Source organism: Pipistrellus kuhlii, unplaced genomic scaffold (assembly GCF_014108245.1).
Source record: "Pipistrellus kuhlii isolate mPipKuh1 unplaced genomic scaffold, mPipKuh1.p scaffold_m20_p_61, whole genome shotgun sequence".
Lineage (NCBI taxonomy): Eukaryota > Metazoa > Chordata > Mammalia > Chiroptera > Vespertilionidae > Pipistrellus > Pipistrellus kuhlii.
In genome coordinates, this window is record NW_023425564.1 from 368,987 (window position 1) to 392,452 (window position 23,466).

The 23,466-nt window shown below is 55.3% G+C and overlaps 1 protein-coding gene across 4 annotated transcripts in view; it reads right to left on the minus strand.

Moving 5' to 3' along the window:
• SYK (spleen associated tyrosine kinase) overlaps positions 1-23,466 on the minus strand; it is a 41,409-nt gene that overhangs the window by 10,261 nt on the left and 7,682 nt on the right. The window contains exons 3-11 of one of the 4 annotated variants that reach the window (XM_045575028.1): positions 20,676-20,814; positions 17,394-17,475; positions 16,978-17,027; positions 15,554-15,622; positions 15,444-15,446; positions 6,058-6,139; positions 4,859-5,036; positions 1,421-1,630; positions 541-730 (exon numbers count right to left, since the gene is read on the minus strand). In XM_045575028.1, coding sequence (XP_045430984.1) covers positions 541-730; positions 1,421-1,630; positions 4,859-5,036; positions 6,058-6,139; positions 15,444-15,446; positions 15,554-15,622; positions 16,978-17,027; positions 17,394-17,475; positions 20,676-20,814 — 1,003 coding nt within the window. Of the gene's footprint in view, positions 1-540; positions 731-1,420; positions 1,631-4,858; positions 5,037-6,057; positions 6,140-15,443; positions 15,447-15,544; positions 15,623-16,977; positions 17,028-17,393; positions 17,476-20,675; positions 20,815-23,466 lie in introns of those variants that run through there. The other 3 variants (XM_045575029.1, XM_036420068.2, XM_036420070.2) reach the window with 3 other exon arrangements.

The following is a 23,466-nucleotide window of genomic DNA, read 5'->3' on the forward strand; positions in this document are numbered from 1 at the left end:
ACAGCCCGCCCTCGCACAGCGGTTTTATCTCCTTCAGGAGAATATGTGAACGTGGGGCTGCTGGGTCAGAGGTCACGCTAGTCTTAAATTTTTGAGGAGCCGTCATCCGACTTCCCACAGTGGCCGTGCCCCTTCCCAGCAGCAGTGCCCGGGCGTGCCCTCCCTCCTCACCTCCGGACATGCCTGCTTCCTTGTCTTGGGCAGCAGCCGTTCTGACATGGAGCACAGGCTCCGCCTCCCGGGCTGATTTATCCGTGTGCTCTCTGTACTTTGCTGGGACTATAAATGGGGCTGTGTTCTTAAGTTCTCTTTCTGACCCTTAATGGTGGGTTCCCTATTGTCCAAGGAACATGGTTTGGAAGATACTGTTCCGAGTAAATCTCAGGTTGTGATATATTAGTGTTTCCATTTTAACAATAGAACCAAAGCTCCAGAAGAACAGTTTGCATAGTTATTTTAAACAGGGGCCCTGCTCCCTGAAATCCCCTCATAACACAAAGGAAAATTCCACCGCCTGCTGCCGCCCACCGCGCCGCCCACCTTGTAGTAGTTCTCATCGGCGCGGAGGGCCTTGGACAGCCCGAAGTCGCTGATCTTGGCGTAGTGCTGCGTCACCAGCAGGACGTTCCTCGCCGCCAGGTCTCTGTGCACGAAGTTGCACTCCTCCAGGTACTTCATCCCCATGGACACCTGGTGGACCAGCTCGATGATGTTCTTGTCCTTGACGTGTCTGCAAGGCAAGTGTGCATTAGTGACGGCGACGGGATGCATGCAGGAGCAGCCCCTGTGACAGAACCTTGCTAACCTACAGCTGTTCAAGAGTGAGCACCATCAGTGGTGCGACTTTCAAGGCTTGGCCATTCCGGGCCAAAGAAGAACTGGGCTTCACTACTGGACAGAAAACAAAACCCTCTCTGAGTCCAGTTTCCCCCCACGCAGCGGGAGCAGTGCCTCCCCTCTAGGCGATTAAAGCCTCGGATAAGCGCGGGGTGGCGAGTGGTTAAGCAGCCAGTGGCTCGGCTAGGAGTTACTCCGCCTCAGCACCAGGCGGCAGGTGCAGCAGTGGTCACCGCGGGCACGCAGAGGCCAGCCAGCCAGGACGATGCTGCGTTCTCCCACAGAAAGCTTATTACATGTTCTTGTAACAAGCAGGTCTTTCCTCGGAGGTGACGCTGACTGCCAGGACATTCTAAGGCTGACTCTATCTGCCCCTGGGCCAGCACAGAGCGGGCAAAGAGAATGAAATACAAACTGGCAAGCTAGAGGTTTTTGTTTGTTTGTTTTTGTTTTTGCCCAAAAGGAGCTAAGAAACAGCTGATCCAAAGACAAGAGCTCTCTCCCCTGGCAAGGCGCGTGGCGATGGAGGGAGAGGCCTCCGGGGCCCGGGGCTCGGCCCCGCAGCGGGTGCCGGCGGCAGTACCTGTTCTGCTGCAGGTACTTGTTGAGCGGGCCCAGCTCCGCCATCTCCATGACCAGCATCCAGGACTCGGCCTCGCAGATGCCGATCATGCGCACAATGTACGGGTTGTCCAGCTGCTGCATGACGTTGGCCTCTGCCAGCAGCTCGTCTTTCAGAGCCGGGTCGTTGGCCTCGTTTTTCAGGATTTTCACAGCCACCGTCTTCACAACTCTGCAAAGAAGCCAGAACACTCAGACCGGTCAGCAGGCCGCTGGAGACAAATGTCCGTTAGAACTGGGTTATACCCATGACAGCACCCAAGGGACATGCATCCTAAGAGGCTTAGGGACTAGTTTTCCATCAATGTTCTGTCACTTCTCAGATGAAGGATTCTTTAGTTAAAAACAATGGGTTGGCCGAAATGGATGGAGCGGCGGCCTGCGGACTTAAAGGTCCCAGGTTCGATTCCGGTCAAGGGCATGTACCTTGGTTGCGGGCATGTCCCCAACAGGGGGTGTGCAAGAGGCAGCTGATCGATGATTTTCTCTCATCGATGTTTCTAACTCTCTATCCTTCTCTCTTCCTCTCTGTGAAAAATCAATAAAAATATATTTTAAAAAAGCAAACAAACAAACAAACAAAAAAAACAATGGGTGGCGGGTGCTGCCGAGTGTCCAGCCCAGCAGCAAGCCCAGGACCACGAGCAGCCGGTCACTTCCACTGGACCTGACAGACACGGCAGAGGGGCTCCTGTAACGTCCTGGGGTTTGCCGTCTCCACGGTGTGTAACGCAGCGGAACACACAGTCCTCCGACGCAGAGTGCAGACATAAGGAGCATGTGCTGTTAAAGTTCAGCTTACAGCAGGGACCGGTTCGGCTCAGTGGATAGAGCGTCGGCTTGGGGACTGGAAGGTCCCGGGTTCGATTCCAGTCAAGGGCATGTACCTTGGTTGAGGGCATATCCCCAGTAGGGGGTGTGCAAGAGGCAGCTGATCGATGACTCCCTCTCATCGATGTTTCTAACTCTCTATCTCTCTCCCTTCCTCTCTGTACAAAATCAATAAAATATATATTTAAAGTTCAGCTTACAAAACTTTTTAGCTGCTTTGTGAATTTTGAGCAAGCCTCATTGCAAAACATGAATTATTATTTTTATTTTTTAATAACAACATCACACAGATCATTTGGAACTCTGGAGAACACCTTGCACAGCGGGGTTTACGTCAATGAATGGGACTTAACCAGGAATGATCTGAACACTGCCTCTCTGTGTTCGGTCCCCACAGTGCAGGGCGTGTGGCCTCTTGTTGAATCCACAGCGGGAGATAAAGCAAGAGCTGAGGGACAGAGCAGGTGAGTGAGAGAGCAGCAGGGTAGCCTGACCCGCGCTACATGGGCGCAGGCAGTGCAGGGAAGAGCTCAGCTCCCACACAGACGGGCACAGCAAGGCCCGGAACCCCTCCCCCTCCCCATCACGGAAGCACTGTCTGTGCTGTGCTGTCACTAGACAAGTTATTGTTTGACCTTCACATTTCATCAACCAGCCATCCAGACTGGTTTTGTGTTTGTGTGAGGTAGGGGTCAAAATTAACATGCAGAAAGCTCTCAATTCTCCCCAGGGTTTAAGGGAAAAATACCACCCACAGCCTCTTCCAGGTCAGAGAAGGAAGGAAATGCCCGTTCCCCAAGGCAGCATTGCCCTGATGCCAACCCAGTCAAAGAAATGCAAGAATATAGTTTCCTGATGACCCTCCTGAACATAGGATGCAAAAGTTCTATGAGAAATAATAAAAATTTGAGTAAATTATAAAAAAAAGAATATAAAATTCATGTATAATACAAGAAGAGTTTATTCTAGGAATGCAAAATGGGTTTAATGTTTGAAAAATCAGTTAGTGTAGCAGGTGGTGGAAGTGTCATCTGTGCACCAAAAAGGTTCTGGGTTCCATCCCTGGTCAGGTGCATATGAGAGGCAACTGATGGATGTTTCTCTATTCTCTCTCTCTCTTTCTCTCTCTCTCTCATCAATAAACACATTCTCCAATCAGTGTATAATGCGCCACATTACACAATAAAGGAGAAAAGCTGTTTATCCCAGCCATGGAAAAAATATGCAATAAAATGTAATACACATTCATGATTAAAAACATGGCCCTCAAAGAGGTAAGAAAAGGGGGAGCTTTCTTAATGCAATGCTGCTACCCACCCAGCGAGGATCGAAGGCTGCAAAGATAAATTACCAGAAATAATTAGAAATAACAGGTGAAGTTGGCCAGCTGTTGGGTCTCATTAACAGGCAAAACCAGCTACGCTTCCCTATTCATCCAACACCAGGGTAAGCACATAAAACTCTAAAAATCACACCATACATGTTAACATCGAAAGCACCAAATGCCTTCAGATGCACCCGGCGGAGAGCTGAGCCAGACACACACACACAGAGTAGCTGTGCGGAGCCTGCGAGCAGAGGACGCAGGGCTGTGCATCTCAATCAGGTCGCTAATTTGCATATAGTTAAGTCAGAAGTTTACTAGCACAAACTAGTTATGAAAATGCATACTTTAGTACAGGATAATTTAAGCCCATTTTGCAAAATGACTGTGGTATGCATACATATATTTAAAAATAAGCATATTATTCATATATTTATATATTTAAAACACACATATACTACTATATATGCATGGAAGGTGAGCAATCGAAAGCAAGACTTTTATCTAAATTCTTGACCCTTGAATCATGTTACTTACCTACTCAAAAACATTTACACAAATTCCTTACATTTAAAATAGCATTGAACAACAAAACCAGCTTTATTCATATCAGTAACATACTAATTCAATTCTAATGATTGCATAATAGGTATTATTTGAAATTATGGGATAAAGCAAATAAATAATTATGCTAATGATATTTGAAATTAGAAATTTTTTTGCATAAGAAAAATGAGACACAATTTGAAAAAATTGAAGAAAAGTTGACATTAATTAAAATGAATGATTGCATTTTAATTAAGTAGCATGTGTATGTGTGTGCATATAAAGATCTCTCACACACACTATGGTTAGTTCACAAAAGTGATATTTGGCTGATACAAATATGACATTTTTATATTTTTATGATTCACTTGTAACTATTTTCTAATTCTCTACAAGACACCCGTGTAACCTCCAAGCTATCATACATAGTCATAGAGGCCGGTGCACGAAATTCATGCAAGGGTAGACTTCCTTCCCTCACAGCCCCGGCTTCGTCCGGAAGGACATCCGTGTAATCAGCACATTAGGCTTTTACTATCATAGACTGTCTACATACTGAATATACACAGTGGATGCTTCTATGGTAACTGCACCAGAAACGGACAAAAATCATCCTGTCTGGTGCGCTGCCCTCCTGCGGGGGTTAAGTGGACACGCAGGCCGCACAGGCGGAGCGGCGAGGCCGCAGCCCGGACTCACTTTTTCATCTGGTAGTAGCCCTTCTTCACGGTGCCGAAGTTGCCGGAGCCCAGCTCGTTGTCCTCCAGCGTCAGCAGCGCCCGGTCCAGGTAGACCTCCTTGGGCCGGATCTCCTCGGGGTCCGCGTAGGGGCTCTCGTACACCCCCGTGTCCATGGGCAGCGCTTCTCTCTGGGGCTCTGCACAGAGCGGGGAGCACAGGCCGGGGCCCGGTGACGTCCGCCATCCACCCACCGACCTCCGTGGCCACAGCTGCCCTTGGCCACTCTGGGCGGTGACGGGGCTGGGAGCGCCAGGCGGCCTTTCCCGGCCCGCTGGCAGCAACAGGCCCCGAGGCCCGCTGTCCGTGACCCATTCCTGGTGACTGCTCGCTGGACAGGGCGTGCGTACCAGAGGCCAGTACGGATGGGCCCTCCTGGTGGGGTGGTGACTGTATTTCTGAAAGTGTGACCCCCTCCCGTTGGGCGGTGCAGGCTGCCCCGCCTCGGTGGCTGCTGTGACCGTGTCCCCACAGCTCCTCTCGGGAGTGATGCTGGAGACGGACTCGGGGGAGGTTACAAGCGGCTCATTTGCCTGCAATGTGGCTCTGAGGCTCCTGAAGCCATGCAGGGTGTGCCACTGCCCTGACGCCGCCCGGGCTGGGAGACAGCCCGAGGGCGTGGGAGGCCAGGCTGGGGCCCACGGCTAGTGGAGATGGCGACTGGGCCTCGCCAGGCCTGCACCGGCTGCCGGTGTGATTGCAGAGGTTGGCACACGCCTGGCCCGCACCAGGGGGCACAGGGAGAGGCCAGTCATGACTGCTGTGTTTGAAGCTAAGCTTTGGGTGGCTTTTGTGGTGACGAACAGACCGAGCTCACCAACAAGAAGTGTCCTGGGGTCACCTCAGGCCTAGAAGGCCGTGCCGAGGCCCATTCCGATAACCAGGCCGGGGGACACCGAGCCCACGGAGCTCCGCCCCCTGCGCGGCCTCCGGTGCGGCCTCACACCGCCAGCACCGTCCTCCCCAGGCCCCCCACGGCCCAGGCGTCTGCCAGGGTGCACTTCCCCCTGCGCTGGCCCCTCCTCCAGGCACAATGGGCGCGGCACCCGCCTGGACGCGCCCTCGGGCAGAGTTGGCATGAGGAGGCGGGAGGCCTGAGCAGCCCGGAGGGAGGCTGTGTTCCCCAGCGGAAACGCCCGGGCTGAGCGGGCAGCTCTCACCTCTGTCAGAGGCCCAGGGTGCTCCCTCCGGCTCGTAGGGGTTAAAGGTCGCGGTGCTCTCCGGCCGGGTCCCCTGCGAGGCCTGAAGCACAAAGAACAGGTTACCTCTGCGCTGCTCCTCTGCCGGGAGCGGCTTCACGTGCAAACAGCCACCCGAGCTTCGCGGGAGCACGGGGCAGAGAGGAAGAAGCAGGGCACAAAGCGGCTTGTCTCACTCTCCGGGCTCCTGCTCCATCCCCGGAGGGCGGATCCGCCGGATCCCATCCCCGCGGCTGCGGGAGGACACACCTGCGGGCAGAGCACCTGCCGCTCACAGCCCTCCCCCCCTGCACCTTCCGGAGCCTGCGGGTTCTCACCATCCGGGGCTCATCCTCCGGGCTAACTCCGCGCCCCTCGCGTGCGGAAGCCGTTTAGAAGCAGGCGTGGACACCCCCCACCGCCCCACTCCCTCCCTCCAAAGCCCACGGGGGGGAGGGGGTGCGGGGGGAGGCTCGCCTCTGCTGAGCTTCTGTGGAGACCACGCGGCATCGGGGTGAGCAGAGGGAGGCCAAGGACAGTCAGCGACCATCAGCTACCTCGAGGCCTCAGGAAAGCCATCCTTCTCGCACCCAGAGCCCGCAGGCAGCAGCCGCAGGCAGCCTTGTGCTGGGTTAACGGCGCCCTCCCCGTTCTGTCTTCCATGTAGTAAGTGTGTACGTGAAACGGGGAAGTCTGATCCTGCTCTTCCTGTGACCTTCCCCTTTGGAAGTCTCTGGCTCAGGCCCTGCACAGCACCCTCAGCACAACTTAACCCGGGTATTGCTACTGCATTTGACTCATGGAAAACCTGTTTTTTCTTTCCTGTGAGTTGAGTAGAAATTGTACATTCCCTTGACCTTATCAGTGCCCAAGCCCTGGCCACAAAGCAATGAGGTGCTGCCAGATTTCAGAGAAACTGGAAGAAGCAGACATTAGGCTTCATCACTTGGCTACTGCTGCCCAGGACCAGAGAGCCCTCAGGAGGCCGGTGCGCCACCGCCACTGCGGCCACTGCCACGGCATCCACCACTGCCACGGCCACGGCCACGGCCACGGCCACTCCTCCCCATGCCGTGACTTCCTTCTTCACGCCACCGGCCACAGTGCACTGCTTGCTGGGCAAAGGTCCAGCTGACCCGCTAAAGGACCTGCTCCATGTCACCAGGAAGTCGTGGGCCATTTTCTCAGCCCCGCTGCCCAGTCCCACTGCCCAGCTGCTTGCAGGGTGGCTATGACAGTCCAGCGGACTCCTTCACAGCCGGAGAGAGAGCACTGGCACGCCCTCTGCTGGTGCTCAGTAGAAACATGTCAGACCAACACCTGCTGGATGCAGGAAGCTGGAGATGTGACGTGTAAACTCAAGTGATCTACAATTGAGGTTCTGGTGGCTAATTCCAATGGCAGCTGACTCCGCGGAGCGCCTCCATGATGGCAGTACTGCGGGCGTGCTGTGGCTCCTCTCGTCTGTGACGGGGCCTGCCCGCCTCGGAGGACTGTCCCAGGAGAAACCAGTACCTCCCAAGGTCGCCACCCCCCTGCTCAGCTCCCTCCTGAGATCAAACTCCACGGCAGGGATAGCTCGCACACTTTAAGACAGCCTCTTTGGTTCACACTCTACCGTTTCAACTCCTCTGGTTGTCCCGCAGGTAGGGAACTTACAAGATCAGAGACAAAACTTCGAGACGCAGCCCTCTCTTCGCCTCCTCCCCTGCCCCTGCCACGCAAGACCGTCTCCCGGCTGCAGTGCCCGGCAGGAGGCTTCGAGCAAGCGGCTCCGATGCAGCCAGCTGTAAGGACCTGGCATACGACTCCCATGCTGAGCTTTAAAGGGGTGTAGAAAACACGGGACAAAATACTGGGAGGTGCCGAAACCGGTTTGGCTCAGTGGTAGAGCGTCGGTCTGTGGACTGAAAGGTCCCAGGTTTGATTCCGGTCAAGGGCATGTATAATACATTGGTTGCGGGCACATCCCCGGTGAGGGGTGTGTAGGAGGCAGCTGGTCGATGTCTCTCTCTCATCGATATTTCTAGCTCTCTATCCTTCTCCCTTTCTCTCTGTGAAAAAAATCAATAAAATATTAAAAAAAAAATACTGAGAGGTAAGCCAGGGGTTAGGACTAAGTCAGAATGGGTAGCGATGGACCAGCCAAATTAAAGCCCTTAAACACCCCTGGGGTGGGGCTGTTGTCCATCCCCCCCCCCCCCCCCCGTCTGAACCAGGGGCAGGAACAGGGCCGAGGGCCCCTCTGGAAGGTGGGGCCCCAGGTTCTGCGCCCGCCCCCCCCAGGTGGCTCAGGGCGACACTTCACCACGCCTGCACAGACCCCACAGGGCCACAGCCTGCAGCCCCGCCTGAGGAGTAACCCGCAGCTCCGCCCTGAGCCACGCCCTGTTGCCTGCCTGGGACAGAGGCGGCCCGCCTGGGAGGACCTTCTTTGAGAGAAACAGGAGGTCTCCCGCTGCTTCAGCTAAAGGGCAGCGGTGACTTGGTGGTGAAACGAAGACAGAGCAGGTTTCACATTCCCTAAGCACTGGCTGAGAAGCCCTTTACAGAACAGCCAACAGCACACCCGCTGGAGTGGATATTCAGGGCAAAGAAGGAGGAGGACTTTGTGAAGAATGCGCTGCGGCCTGGCAGTGGCTGAGCGTCGGCCTGTAACCCAGGAGGCCAAGGTTCGATTCCGGTCAAGGCACATGCCGATTGTGGGTTCAGTCCCTAGTAGGAGGCAACCGATCAATGATTCCCTCTTATCAATGTTTCTATCTCCCCCCTCCCTTCGTCTCTCTAAAATCAATTAAAATATATATATTATTTTTTCTGAAAAAGAACGAGCTCTCAGGCACAATGGTGAATTATGTGTTGATTAGTATCTAAAATGTAATGAAGAGCATGTTGGTCACTATGCCATTGGTCGTTACTGGGTGGACTTTGCACTCGATTTATTCGCCCTGATCAATAGCTTTACCTTTTCTGCTTAGAGTCAAAGTGTAAGTGAAAGTTGACAATTGCCTTTTTCCTATTTTTGCTGGTATTCAAACAGACGTCAAACCGGGAGGGCACCACCAGATGGCACTAGCTTTCCTAGCTTTCTGCAGGAGAAATGTGAACTTCCAGTTTTATAAGTTCTGGTAAAAACAGACCACTCCACAGTTACAAAATAAAAACTAGTCTACAAATCACAATCCCTGATCTCTCTCTCTCTCTTTTTTTCTTTCTTTTTTCTTTTCTTTTTTTGCAGGATTAACTGCAAGTAGATAATACGTTTGACACATTGTCAGGTGTGCCTGTGTTTACGAGTCCCCGGGGACTCGGAATAAACAAAGGGGGAACAGGAATTGCTCTGTGGAGCTGCCAGGCGAGGCTGCTTCCTGACCTGGGAGCACTCACCTTAGAAGCAAAGGCGTTGCCCCGTATAAGGACATAGAACACCTTTCTCAGCCTGGCCCTGCCTTGCCGCCTCCAACCAGCAGGACTTGACAGTTGCTTTCTCTCCTCCTCCCTCAGTGGCACCCTTGCAGACTGTATTTAAACGTCTTAAACATTCCAACCATCACTCTACGGTACATGCTGGAATAAAACATGGAAAGCGGACTGTATCGGAGATTCTGGACACTCTCCCACGGCGCAGAGTGTGCGCCTCTGGGCTGTGGAGCTGAAACCGTCTTTGGTTCTGGGAGGCGGCACTCAGCCCGGTCCTGAGGGCAGGATGGGGCCTGAGCCTCTGGCGCCAACGCCCAGGTGCCAGGCCCCCCATGGCGGCACAGGGCAGTCACACCTGTGCTCTGTAGCTATATCCTGCTATACTTTAAAATATCGAAATGTTACTAATATCTACATTTTTTAACTAGATCTGCCCTTAAGTTTTTATTATAAACTTTAAGATTTATTTGATTAATAATCATCTTCAAATCAAAATACTTTTCATTAACTAACATGCTAGATTTAATTCAAGCTTTAACATCCACCCTTTTTTTGTGCTTGAATTATTAAAAACTATTTATATTGATCAGATTAACAAATTCAAGAAAGTTATTTACATCTCAGCTAACAACTGAAATATTTGAAATAATTTCCTGTAGTCTTTTCTCATAACTGATTAAATAATGGAAAATAATGGAAAATCCCCTTCTATTTATAAAAATGTAAGTATTAGTTCTCCTAAAATATTTATTATGAGCAATTGAAATGTTTAATTTACAATTCTTTTATTAATTAACTATCGATATTTTTGGCATCTATGAAAATTCAATGCACACTTCAAGCTTGTATTAATTTAAATAAGCCCTCTTTTTGGCCAAAAAAAGTAGTTTCACAGTATTAATCAGATAAATTATTACCAATATTTAATTCTTTTAAAAATTGATGAAGTAACTTTAACAGGTGCAAAAGTTTAGAAATGCACAACAGGCCCCAGCCGATTTGGCTCAGTGGATAGAGTGCCAGCCTGCAGACTGAAGGTTCCTGGGTCCAATTCTATTCAAGGGCACATGCCTGAGTTTTGGGCTCCATCTCCAGTGGGGTGTGCAGGAGGCAGCCGATCCATGATTTTCTCTCATCATTGATGTTTCTTTCTCCCTCTCCCTCTCCCTTCCTGTCTCAAATCAATAAAAATGTATTTTAAATAAAGAAATGCGCCAAAACCGGATTGGCTCAATGGATAGAGCGTCGGCTTGGGGACTGAAGGGACCAGGGTTCAATTCCGGTCAAGGGCATGTACCTTGGTTATGGGCACATCCCCAGTGGGGGGTGTGCAGGAGGCAGCTGATCAATGACTCTCTCTCATTGATGTTTCTGGCTCTCTATCTCTCTCCCTTCCTCTCTGTACAAAATCAATAAAATATATTAAAAAAAAAAAAAGAAATGCACAAGAGGGTGTACAACGAAAAGTGGGTCTCCTTGGCACCGTTTGCTACTCCCAAACCAGTTATTTTCTGTATTCTTCCAGAATATTTTATGCCATATCAGCACAAACATATGTGTATGATATTGCTGTTTGCAATTAACATTAGATTTTGGAAACAACTTTCGATCTCACAGTACGCACATTATTGTAAATGATTTTATGTATTTTCCATTGATAGACTTTTAAGTTATTTCCAGATTGGCAATTATGTAATGTTGCAATCAACATCTTCATATAAATGCAAGAACATGTGTATAAATATTTAGAAATGAAATCTTGCTTTTAACTCTGATGGGTGTTGAGAAAATGCCTTCCTGAGAGATTGTATCATTTCACACTTCAACGAAGTGTGAGCGTGCTTATTTGTCACTCTCTGCCCCCATCCTGTCACTGCGAGTGTTTATCTGGTCCGTTTCACGGTGGACACGGAGTGCTACAGGTCTAAGTTGTGTCTCATTACAAAATGCAACATCTTTGTCTGCGTTTAAGGGCTACTTACATTTGCTTTACTAAAATCAACCTGCTGACATTCTCTGCCAATCTCCGGTTAGATAGTTAAAGCTTGTAGTGACTCACGGACTTTCTTATATATTAAGACAGTAATCTTGTATGTCTCGTCATTTTGATGGTGTTATGATTCTTATCCATGGTTCTTTATTTTTAGGTAGCCTTACTAATATTTTCTTCAATTCTCTTTAGACATGTTCTCCTTAGTCTAAAGATCTATTAGAACGTATTTTCTGGATTTTTCTTTCGTCGGTGCGAGTGAGCAGAGCTGCTTCCGCGGGGACCACGCCGTGTGGGGCTGGTCCCCTCGCGATGGCTGCTGTGGTCTGTTTTCTGGTTGTCAGCCTGGCTGAGTCTCCGGGGAGCCGTTTTGCAGATGTAAATAACACCCCTAATTAGCTTATTAAACGGGAGAGATCATCCTGGGTGGCCTGGATCAACCAGTCCAGGGGCCTGATAAGAGAGCTGAGACTCCCTAGAGAGGAAAGGTGGGTGAGAACATGACTGACTCCTGGCCGTGGTGACCCCTGACCGCAGTGACAGTGTATTGTGCTAACCGTCCTGCCCGGCGGCCTGCTGGTCCAGCCCCTGCAACTGTGTAAGGCACGGCCTGGGTTAGATCGCATGTGTGGGGGTACATATGCATATACATGTGTGCAGACACTATGCATGTGCATGCGTGATGATGGAGGTACGTGTGTGTGTGAGGGTGTGTCTGACACATAAATCTTCGCATGGTCACTCACCTCAGCTAAACTCAGGCAGATACGCCTGGAAACACGGGATGGGGTGAGCATGGAGTGTGGTTTGCAGGGCGGCAGGGAGCGTGCCCCCTCTGGGCTCCGGGCTCCGGGCTCCAGGCTCCGGGCTCCGGACTCCAGGCTGGGCCATTATGAAGGGAGTGCTGAATGAATGAGGTGGGAGCTGGAGGGGGCCAGCTGGCCAGGGGCTCCTGCAGGGCTGCCGGGAGACCCTGTGAGTGGAGGGGCCTTGGGCAGCAGGGCTTCCGGGTCTGTGGACTGGACGCTGGGCACGAGGCATGTCCTGCCCGAGCCATCGGTCCAAGCTGCATCTGATGAAGCCCATGGCGGGAAGCCACTGATTAGACCGGAATTTATCATCATAACGTGGAAAGGATGATTCACCACTGAAAGGCACCCTAAGTCAGAACACACTGGCGTCACCTCGGCTGACGGGCACCATCCTTGCACCGAGGGGAGCCTCTCCCAGGGCCGGGCGGGCCGGCAGGCACAGCTGTGGAGAACAGCCTGGGGTCGCAGAACGCCAACCTCTCTGAGGCCAGAGCTCAGTCACTGCTGGTCCTGACCTGGAAGCGGACCCCTGATCGCGGGGTAAAGGGAACTGAGAGAGAGTGTGCTCCTGAGGCCTGTCCCAGCTCCTGGCACGGGCCCTCCCTGGCACCCCGAGGGCGATGCCATCAGAGCTGGCATTTCCACGCTGACCTGCACTGCCCGGGACATGCCAGCACAGTTATTCTGCTCAGGTGTGTCACGTCACTTCCCCTCAACACCACCTCCCCCCGCTGCAGGGCCTGCCTCCCGCGGTCAGCCAGCCGAGGAGGCACTGAGCACGCCTGCCACGTGGGAGACTCACCAGCTGTAGCCTCAGGGCATTTGTGCTTTTTACCTGTTTCCCTTAGCACGTTAGGCAACCTGCTTCATGAGTCGGTGCCCAAGGGTATGCTGAAATGTTTGGAAACATACCAACTAAATGGAAAGAATTATTAGCAAAAGAATCACTTTTACACCACCAATGGTAAAAATAGGAAAAGGGAAAAAAGAAATCCATACACATGATATATGGGTTTTGAGGGAGGTGATTCATTATAAATAAAAGTCATTAAAAAAGAACTTTTTATTTCCCTCATTATTCAATCATATAGCAAAATATAAAAATATAAAAATATATGGCAATCTTACTGCCTCAGACAAAACTGGTGTTCCTAGCCCTTCAGTGTCTCCTCATTGTCATCCTCCTCATCATTATCCCCTCACCGTTATCTGTGTCATACACACAGCTCCTCACCGTTACCGTGTCATATAGCTCCTCACGGTTACCGTGTCACACTCACAGCTCCTCACCGTTACCGTGTCATACTCACAGCTCCTCACCGTTACCGTGTCATACTCACAGCTCCTCACCGTTACCGTGTCATACTCACAGCTCCTCACCGTTACCGTGTCATATAGCTCCTCACGGTTACCGTGTCATACACACAGCTCCTCACCGTTACCATGTCATATAGCTCCTCACCGTTACCGTGTCATACACACAGTTCCTCACCGTTACCGTGTAATACAGCTCCTCACCGTTACCGTGTCATACTCACAGCTCCTCACCGTTACCGTGTCATATAGCTCCTCACGGTTACCGTGTCATACTCACAGCTCCTCACCGTTACCGTGTCATATAGCTCCTCACCGTTACCGTGTCATATAGCTCCTCACTGTTACCATGTCATACTCACAGCTCCTCACCATTACCGTGTCATACAGCTCCTCACCATTACCATGTCATACAGCTCCTCACCATTACCGTGTCACACTCACAGCTCCTCACCGTTACCGTGTCACACTCACAGCTCCTCACCGTTACCGTGTCACACTCACAGCTCCTCACCGTTACCGTGTCACACTCACAGCTCCTCACCGTTACCGTGTCACACTCACAGCTCCTCACGTTACGTGTCACACTCACAGCTCCTCACCGCTTACCGTGTCAACTCACAGCTCCTCACCGTTACCGTGTCACACTCACAGTCCTCACCGTTACCGTGTCACACTCAAAGCTCCTCACGTCCTTGTCACACTCAAAGCTTTCCCACGTTTACCGTGTCACACTCCACAGCTCTTCACGTACCGTGTCACACTCACAGCTCCTCACCGTTACCGTGTCACACTCACAGCTCCCTCACCGTTACCGTGTCACACTCACAGCTCCTCACCGTTACCGTGTCACACTTTCACAGCTCATCACCGTTACCGTGTCGCACTCACAGCTCCTCACCGTTACCGTGTCACGCACTCACAGCTCCTCACCGTTACCGTGTCGCACTCACAGCTCCTCACCGTTCCCGTGTCGCACTCACAGCCCCTCACCGTTACCGTGTCGCACTCACAGCTCCTCACCGTTACCGTGTCGCACTCACAGCTCCTCACCGTTACCGTGTCGCACTCACAGCTCCTCACCGTTACCGTGTCGCACTCACAGCTCCTCACCGTTACCGTGTCACTCACAGCTCCTCACCGTTACCGTGTCGCACTCACAGCTCCTCACCGTTACCGTGTCGCACTCACAGCTCCTCACCGTTACCGTGTCGCACTCACAGCTCCTCACCGTTACCGTGTCACACTCACAGCTCCTCACCGTTACCGTGTCACACTCACAGCTCCTCACCGTTACCGTGTCACACTCACAGCTCCTCACCGTTACGTGTCACACTCACAGCTCCTCACCGTTACCGTGTCGCACTCACAGCTCCTCACCGTTACCGTGTCACACTCACAGCTCCTCACCGTTACCGTGTCACACTCACAGCTCCTCACCGTTACCGTGTCACACTCACAGCTCCTCACCGTTACCGTGTCACACTCACAGCTCCTCACCGTTACCGTGTCACACTCACAGCTCCACGGTGGGGACGCGCCACCTGAGCCGAGGAGCCTGGTGTCTGTGCCGCACACAGAGAGGCCCTCCTGGGCAGCGCTCGCCAGCCCGGCCCCTGCCGTCTGCGTGCGCGTGTGCCACCAGAGCACCCAGCGGGGCTCCCTGCAGCTGACAGACCGGCTCACTCGGCAAAGACTTTCCAGCTGAGAACCCGCTCCACCCGTCACGCTGGCCGGTGGCTGCGGGCACACGTTGGCAGAGGCAGCGTGCACAGCGAGGGCTTCGCAGCAATGTGCCAGGACCTGCGTGGCGAGCTCAGTGCACGCCCAGCGGGCTGCCCGTGAAGCCACACTCAGCAGAGACGCGGGCAGAGCAGCAGGAGGGCAGATGGGCGCAGAGTGGCAAGTAGCACACACAGCAGCCGGCGGGGACGGTGAGTACCTTCCTGTGGCCGGGCTTGGGGAAGGAGTAGGATTTGATCCTCGAGATGATTCCACCGGCTGTCCAAGCCTAGAAACCGTAGCAGCGAGGAGGGAGTCAGGGGTGAGAAAACAAGACAGCGGACGGTACATGACACGCTGCCTTAACTCGCTCCCAAACCACGCGAGAGCCTCCGGCTGGTGCCGCCACCCGCTCCTGACCGTCAGGAACTCTGAGGGGAGCTGGGCGCCGAGCCAAGGACCTGGGCATCGCGTGGGGGTCGGTCCCTCAAAAGGCTATGCAATCGGGGCCGTTCACGAAACCGCCTGTGCCTCAGGGAGCCATGGCGCTGCGGGCTGCAGGCCAGTCACCCAGAGGGCGAGGCACCCGGCCAGCCCCCTGCTCCTCCTGGCGGCCGGGGTGGGAGGTCGTGGCGGGAGCAGGGGTGAGCACCTTCTTCCGAGCACGGCGCACCAGTCAGTGGGCAGCCATTCCCGAGCACCGGGCTTCCCGAAGCCACTGGTGACCACGGTAACATCGGGCGAGGGCTCTGAGCTCCAGCGCCATCCAGCCTGGAGGGAGGGACCCCTCACGGGGCACACGTGGCCAGGAGCGCCGAGAAGGCAGCAGACAAGGACCCTCAGGCGCTGGCCCTGGAGCTCTCTGACACCCAGCGACCCCCGGGGCCCCGGCGGCCAGCTGCCGGAGCCCGCTGCGGGCTTGTAAGGGTGGCAGAAAACCGGGGGTGCGGGGCGCACGGCTGCACGGGCGATGTTTACACTCCCCGGTGACGTGGGGACCAAAGGCCCCCATGGGGCCCCGAGGGGAGTGAGCCAGCGCAGTCAGTGCCAAACGGGGTGTCGGCTCCTAGCACTCTGGAGCTCGCTCTCTTTGGGGGCGTCCGGCACATTCCGGGCAAACCCGTGAGAAGCACGGACAGGCCACCTCCTCACCTCCTCCTGGCACGGAGGGAGGTGGGTTCTGGCCCAGGGGTGGCATCCCCACTCCCTGAGGCTCCTCACTGGCCATCCTCCGGGGGTCTGGGCAGCAGCCTCGAGGCAGGGCCCGTCTCCCCCACTCTGTCCGCTGACTGACCCCGGCGGACCGGCCGCCGCCCCCGGAGGCGCCCTGTACCCCGGTGCTCCCCCACCGTGCGGGGCCGTGTGGGGCCGTGCGGGTGGTGCCGTGGGCCCATGGGCGGCTCAGGCTGAGCTGTACATGTCCCCTTTCCCAAACCTGCCGGTTTCCTGGCCGTTCTGTTACCTTTAGGAAACGGAGAGAATTTAACCCCCAAACGGTAATGTGGCTGGCGGGGGCCTGGGCTGGCCTAGGGGACACCAGCAGTGCGTTCAGCAGGCGCCATGGCAACCATGACTCCAGGCTCCTGTGAGCCCCGTGCCTGGCCTCCCTGCCTGCTTCCCGCGGGTGCTCCCAGAAACACTTACCGCAGGGCTGGCACCGGGCGGCTGGTGGCGGCCTCCGAAATTCACGTGTCCTGGGGAGGAAGGGGTGGTTACCGCCCGCCCGCAGCGCCGGGACCCGCCCCCCCCCCCCCCCCCCCCCATCAGCGTGGCCGCACAGCGCGGTGCGGGGAGCATGGCGTCTGCACGCAACCTCCTCACCATCTCCACTCCACATCTCACCCCGCCGTCAGCACTAGTTTTTAAAGTTAAAGGTATTCGCTATTTTTAAATCAATGATATATGAAAGTGGGAGCAATCTGCCATTTTAACCAATTGCTCCGACAAAATGAGGCCTCGTCCCCTGGACTTGGTAGCAGGGGACTCGGAAACGCGGCTGGTGATTGGGGCATTGCCATTGTCATCTACAAGATGGAACCCCCAAGGTCTCCGTCACTCACCCCCTTGCCCGCCGATTTTTTGGCATGGAACTGTGAGGACTCGGAGCAAACCATCTGGTTTATAAGAGTAATGTTCCACCAGCTGGAAGAGAAGCGGTGAGAAAGGCGGTGAGGTGGCAGGAAAGGGCTTCGCACCTGGAGCAGCTAGCTCCCCTCTCAGGCCTCAAAGTGACCAAAGACAACCCTTCACTTCCTGGGGGAGTCCACCTGACCCTCCCCCGTCTCTCTCCTCCCACCCTCAGACCAGGACAACAGACGTCCACCACTCTCCCTCTCCTCTCTCCCTCTCCCTCTCCTCTTTCCCTCTCTCCCTCTCCCTCTCCTCTCTCTCTCTTTCTCTCTAATCTCTCTCTCCCTCTCCCTCTCCTCTCTCCCTCTCTCTCTCTTCCTCTCCTCTCTCTCTCTTATCTCTCTCTCCCTCTCTCTCTCCTCTCTCTCCCTCTCTCCCTCTCTCCCTCTCTCCCTTTCCTCTCTCTCCCTCTCCCTTTCTCTCCCTCTCTCCCTCTCCCCCCTCTCTCCTCTCTGGGAGCTAGTCGCATACCAGGAGTTGCTCATGTGCTCTGCACCTGGGTGATGTAATGGACATAAGCTCAGCGGCCAGCCCTTCGGCCAGCGGGCTTCGCTGGGCCCTGAGAGGACGGGTAGCCGGTGGTGAGCAGACAGCATTTCCTGCCCTTTCCTGGCGCCTCCTTTCTCAGTGGAGAGGGGAATGGTGAGGACTGCTGCTAACAGTGCTGCGAGCCAGGACTTGGAGGGACCAGTCCTTCCGCCCAGAAGTTTCAGAGAAGCCACCACAGCACAGGTGATAGGAAGGCGGCCTTTGGAAAATAACCTCTATTCACAGGACCTGGGCATCTTTGGCTAATGGTTCCCAGGAAACTATGATTATGATGTCTAATTTCTACATTAAAAATAAACCCATGCAAGGGGATTTACTTTTATCTTATCAAAACTATGCAGTAAGACAGCCCTGAGCCCTGGCCTGTGTTGCTCAGTGGGTTAAGTATCATCCTGTGGACCGGAAGGTTGGTGGTTTGATTCCAGGTCAGGGCACAGGCCTGGGTTGTGGGCTTGACCCAAGGGCGGGGGGGCGGGGGGGGGGGCGGTGTTCAGGGTACAGATCGATGTTCCGCTCTCACCCCAATGTTTCTCTCTCTCTAAAAATTAATAAAATATCTTAAAGAAAAAAACAGTCCTTCCTTATATTTCACCTTTTCTTTTCTCATAACAGACATTTTCCTCTTCAGACAACCTAAAATATTCATATCTGATACCTTTCCCTGTCTGTTTGTTGGACCTTTCCAGTCCTCAAACTTACCTACTTGTGTGGATGTTTGTTGAGTGAATATATTTTATCCTTCCAGGTAACATTCTTTTTCAAATTGTTAACTATTGTGGTAAGAACACACATGAAATCTGCCCTCCTAATGCACGCTTCAATCTGATCAGCCCTCACCTGCTGCTGGGAGGACGCCAGAGCGCCCCCTGTCTGTTTAGTGCAGTGCTGTGTTCTCAGGCCAAGAGTGAGGAGGTCCCTAAACAAGGAAGACATCGGCCATCTCTCCAGTGTCCCTGTGTTTTCAGACAATCTATTCTGCACAGGAGGCCGGTGGGTGGACCCGTGGGGACTTCCCCTTGGGCAGGGGTCTGCAAACGCTTCTCCTGAGGGCGAGATAGTGAAAACCTGTTGCTGTTGTTTTTCAGGCCACATGCCATCTCGGTCTCAATTTAAAACAATCCTCTAAAGTGCAGTAGGCACTTGCATCAGGGACTGCACCAAGCCAGGCGGGGCCAGGTCCGGCTCCTGCTCGCTGACCCTGCATTGGGGTGAGAGCGGAATCACCCACAAAACAGCGTGGCCACCTGGTGGGCTGGCGCAGAGGCACCTTACATTGCTGTGGAGAAAAACCCAGGGAATCACACCTATAAAAATGAAGGCAGGGCTAGCATTTTGAGTTTCTTTCTTAAACACGGTGGCTAGACAATAGACAATGGAAGGGATTAATTAGGGCTGAATACTATTCTATGCAGAGAAATCCATAAACATGGGACAGCGTCTCAGGAAGGGACTTCCCAACAAGCGAGCTGCTCAGCACTGTGGCAGCGACAGACTCTGAAACTGAGGGGGAAGCACCATGCCCGGCATTGAGTGGAATCAAGAGACTCTGGTGGGAAATTAAAATTAAAATTAGGCAGAACTCCACTCATCTCTTTAATTTGCAGTGGACTACTTGATAGGCTAAATGCTTTTTCTAAGTGATACCATGAAAATAAAGCATAAAATAAAATATACCTTAAAATTGTCAATAATGAGCCATATTCTAGTGAGCTACAAACCAAAAGACAAGGTCAATGTCATAAATGACATGGATAGTGTGACGCCCAGCATTTGGAAAAGAAGCGTTTCTTTTTCTAATCACAGCACTGGGCCCCACGCCAGAGGTGGTGTTACTGTAAGTGCGCTGAGGTCAGGAGGTCCGGGTCTCAGGATTTAGAGGCAGGATTCTGAGTTGGGACCTTTGGCTGCTGTTCCCACAGGAGGCTCCTGGTCAGGCCTGGAGCGGCTGTTTGCTCACCCCCCTCACCCACAGGAGCGCACGCAGCTGCTCCGGGCGGCAGAGCCTGGCCTCCCGGCCTCTGCCCCAGCACGCTCTGCTGAAACCACACGTGCAGTGCCGCCATCTCCTCACACGGCTGTGATTTACAAGGAAGGCAAGCTAGGGATGCCCACGGCAGTCCGGAACACAGCGGCGAGCCGGTCCGTGCTCACTGGCCTGAGCAGCCCCGCATCAGTGCTTAGGGCTGGGGCAGCGGCCAGGACGAACTCGGCCGTGAGGGTGGACAGCGCGGCGGGGGCCGGCACAGGGATGCTGCTCACTGTCCGGGCGCTTCGTTTCAGGGGAGGCTCACTTTGAAGCAGGAACGGCACTGACATCTTACATTCACTCCGCCTCTCCCACGTCTGACCGGCACCTGCACCCTCCTCCCGCCACGCACGCTGGGTTTGTGTGTATCTGTCTTCACGGCAGTTTTCTCGCCCCAGGGCCTCCCGTCTGCACGCACACAGCCTGGAGCGGCACCAGGAGTTCCCAGGCCTGGCGGGGCCTGGAGGAGCGCCCCCTGAACCGCCTGAGGACGCTAGACCAGCGCTCCCCAAACGTGTGTGTGCTGGTGCGCGGCCCCGGAGCTGGGAGCCGCCCTGGCGGGCAGGCCTCGGGCAGGGGCCCCGGGGGCTTCCTCGCAGGCTCCGGCTGTTCCCTCACTGCCCGGACGGAGGGGTACCTGCCAGAGCGTGTCAAACTTCTTCCCGTCGGGGATGGAGAGCTTCCCTGTCTTGTCCTTGTCGATGCGGTAGTGCAGCACCCTGCCCTCGTGCAGCAGGCACAGGGCGTAGGACCCGTTGTTGTCCCGGGCCCTGATCCTGGAAGACAGGAAGAGCGGATCACTCCTGACCTGACCCACCCCCGTTGGAGAAAGTGCCTCGGGCCGGCTGCCGGACACAGCGCCCCCTCAGGCTCAGGGGCTTTGCCCACCGTGCCCAGAAGGCCCACACACAGCTCCCTGACACCACGAGCTCCGGACGAAGATGTCCCAGGGTCTGGCTGGACCTGGCTGGGCATCAGAAGAGCTGCTCAGGCGCCAGCACCACGACCCACAGGCCCGAGGTGGCGGGCTGTCAGCCTTCCACCACCTCCTCTCCCACCATCTCCGCACAGGCTGATGGGAACTTGGGGACAAACCCCAGGTGGCTCACGCTCTCCCTTCTGCAGGAGGGACTTCCTGGTTGTTGCACAGGACGCAGGGAGGGGAACCCAGGGAGAAGGGAAGGTCACCCAGTGTGGGCGGGAGTGACAGCCACAATCAGGGACTGCCCTGCTCTGCTTCTGCATCCTGGTGGGGTCACTGGGTGACCCCTTCCCTCATCCAGTGCACAAGAAGGGGCTTCTGCCCGTAGCAGGGCGAGCCCCTGGGCAGGCAGGCGGGGCTGCAGAGGGACGGGACGGGCGGGACCTCCCCGATAGAGCTGCTCAGCCACGCGCGCTCAGCGTTCTCCCCTTCTAGCAGCCGGAGCCTGTTGGGTCATGAGAGCGGAGAGGGGTGAGTCCAGACGTGCTGGACAGCTGTGCAGTCCTGGCGTTTCCTACGACGAGGGGACTGAGGCCCCAAACGCTCAGGGCCCAAGCGCACTGCGTCCTGGGAGAGCTCCCATGGCCCGCCTGCTGGGCCTTGTATGTTTGGGGACATTTGTGATGCCTCCTCCCAGTTGTGAGCGGTCACCTCATGAGGCAGGCGCTGGAAACAGACGTGGCCATACTTTCCCGTCCTCGCTCCTATAGATTCTTCTCAAAAGCTAACCCAAGACTTGAGAGGCGAGCTGTGGGGTGTGGGGTGGAACTTGGTTAAAAACAAAGCTCTCCGGTCCTGCTGGCTGTGGTGATGGACGGGCTCCGCCGCCCTGTGGCTCGGCGGCTGGGGCAGGTAGGGGGACAGCCCTTCCCGGCCCCTCGCCGGCCCAGGACCCTGAGTGGAGCTCCGCTTCCCAGCCACGTGGCCCATGGAGGCCAGCCGGTTGCTGCCAAACTAAGAACCAACCACACAGAAGAGACAAACAGGCTGTTACATGGGGAGACCCGAGCCTACTTCACACGTGGCGCACAGGACCGGCTGTTGCTGTTTATTACATGAGCATCAGTGTAAACAACAGGAGTTGGGCGGTGTAAGGAACTACATCAATGCTGAGACTACCAGTAAGCACTGAGGACACCTGCGCACAGTGTGACAGCAGCGGGAGCCCACTGGCCACTCCCATCACCCCTGGCCTTTGACCTCTGGAACAGTACACGGGCTCTGAGCTCCGGTCTCCAGGCTATGTCCCACCCCACCTGGCCTTGTGCCTTGATGGACTCCCCCTCAACCCGAGACAGGACCACGGCTGCCCAGGGAAGAGCTCTGGGAATGCTAATGCGGTCCACAATGAGGGAATGGCCCAGCACCCCTTCCCACAGGCCGGCGCCCACAGGCTCCATCGCACTGTGCTGCTGAGGATGGGCCGCCAGCTCCGCGGGGTCCTGCTGGAGGGCGAGTGAATTAGCCATTTCGGGAAACGGGAATTTTCTCGTGAGATCATGCTGAGCCAGCAGCCCTGCCGGGTCTGCCCTCTGCACCCCACAAGCGCCTGCCGTCACCAGAAGCCCACTGTCCCCGACGGCAGTGGGAGAAACACCGTGGGCGCTCACTCGGACTGGCACGGAGCCGAGCAGTAGGACCAGCACAGCTGGCACGGCGCAGCTCCCGGCGCCACACGCTCCCAGCTCCCCGCAGTCCAGGGTGCACTGGTCTCAGGTACAAAATGAAAATAAAAAGTGAAACAGGAAGAAGACTAAAGGCCTCTGGACACAAGCCCGGAGTGGTGCCCTGGGCGGGGTGTGAGCAGGACTTGCTGCGACATGATGCTCCTGCCCTGACTGCATGCTGGCCCGGTGCTGGCCTGGTGCTGGCCCGTGCTGCTTGGTGCTGGTCTGGTGCTGGCCCGGTGCTGGCCTGGTGCTGGCCCGTGCTGCTCGGTGCTGGCCCGGTGCTGGCCGGTGCTGGCCGGTGCTGGCCCCCTGCTGGCCCTGTGCTGGCCTGGTGCTGCTCGGTGCTGGCCCCGTGCTGGCCCCCTGCTGGCCCGGTGCTGGCCCGTGCTGGCCCCGTGCTGGCCCCGTGCTGGCCCGGTGCTGGCCCGTGCTGGCCCCGTGCTGGCCCGTGCTGGCCCCGTGCTGGCCCGGTGCTGGCCCGTGCTGGCCTGTGCTGGCCTGTGCTGGCCCGGTGCTGGCCCGTGCTGGCCCCGTGCTGGCCTGTGCTGGCCCCGTGCTGGCCCGGTGCTGGCCCGTGCTGGCCCCGTGCTGGCCCGGTGCTGGCCCGTGCTGCTTGGTGCTGGTCTGGTGCTGGCCTGGTGCTGGCCCGGTGCTGGCCTGGTGCTGGCCCGTGCTGCTCGGTGCTGGCCCGGTGCTGGCCCGTGCTGGCCCGTGCTGGCCCCGTGCTGGCCTGTGCTGGCCCGTGCTGGCCCGTGCTGCTCGGTGCTGGCCCGTGC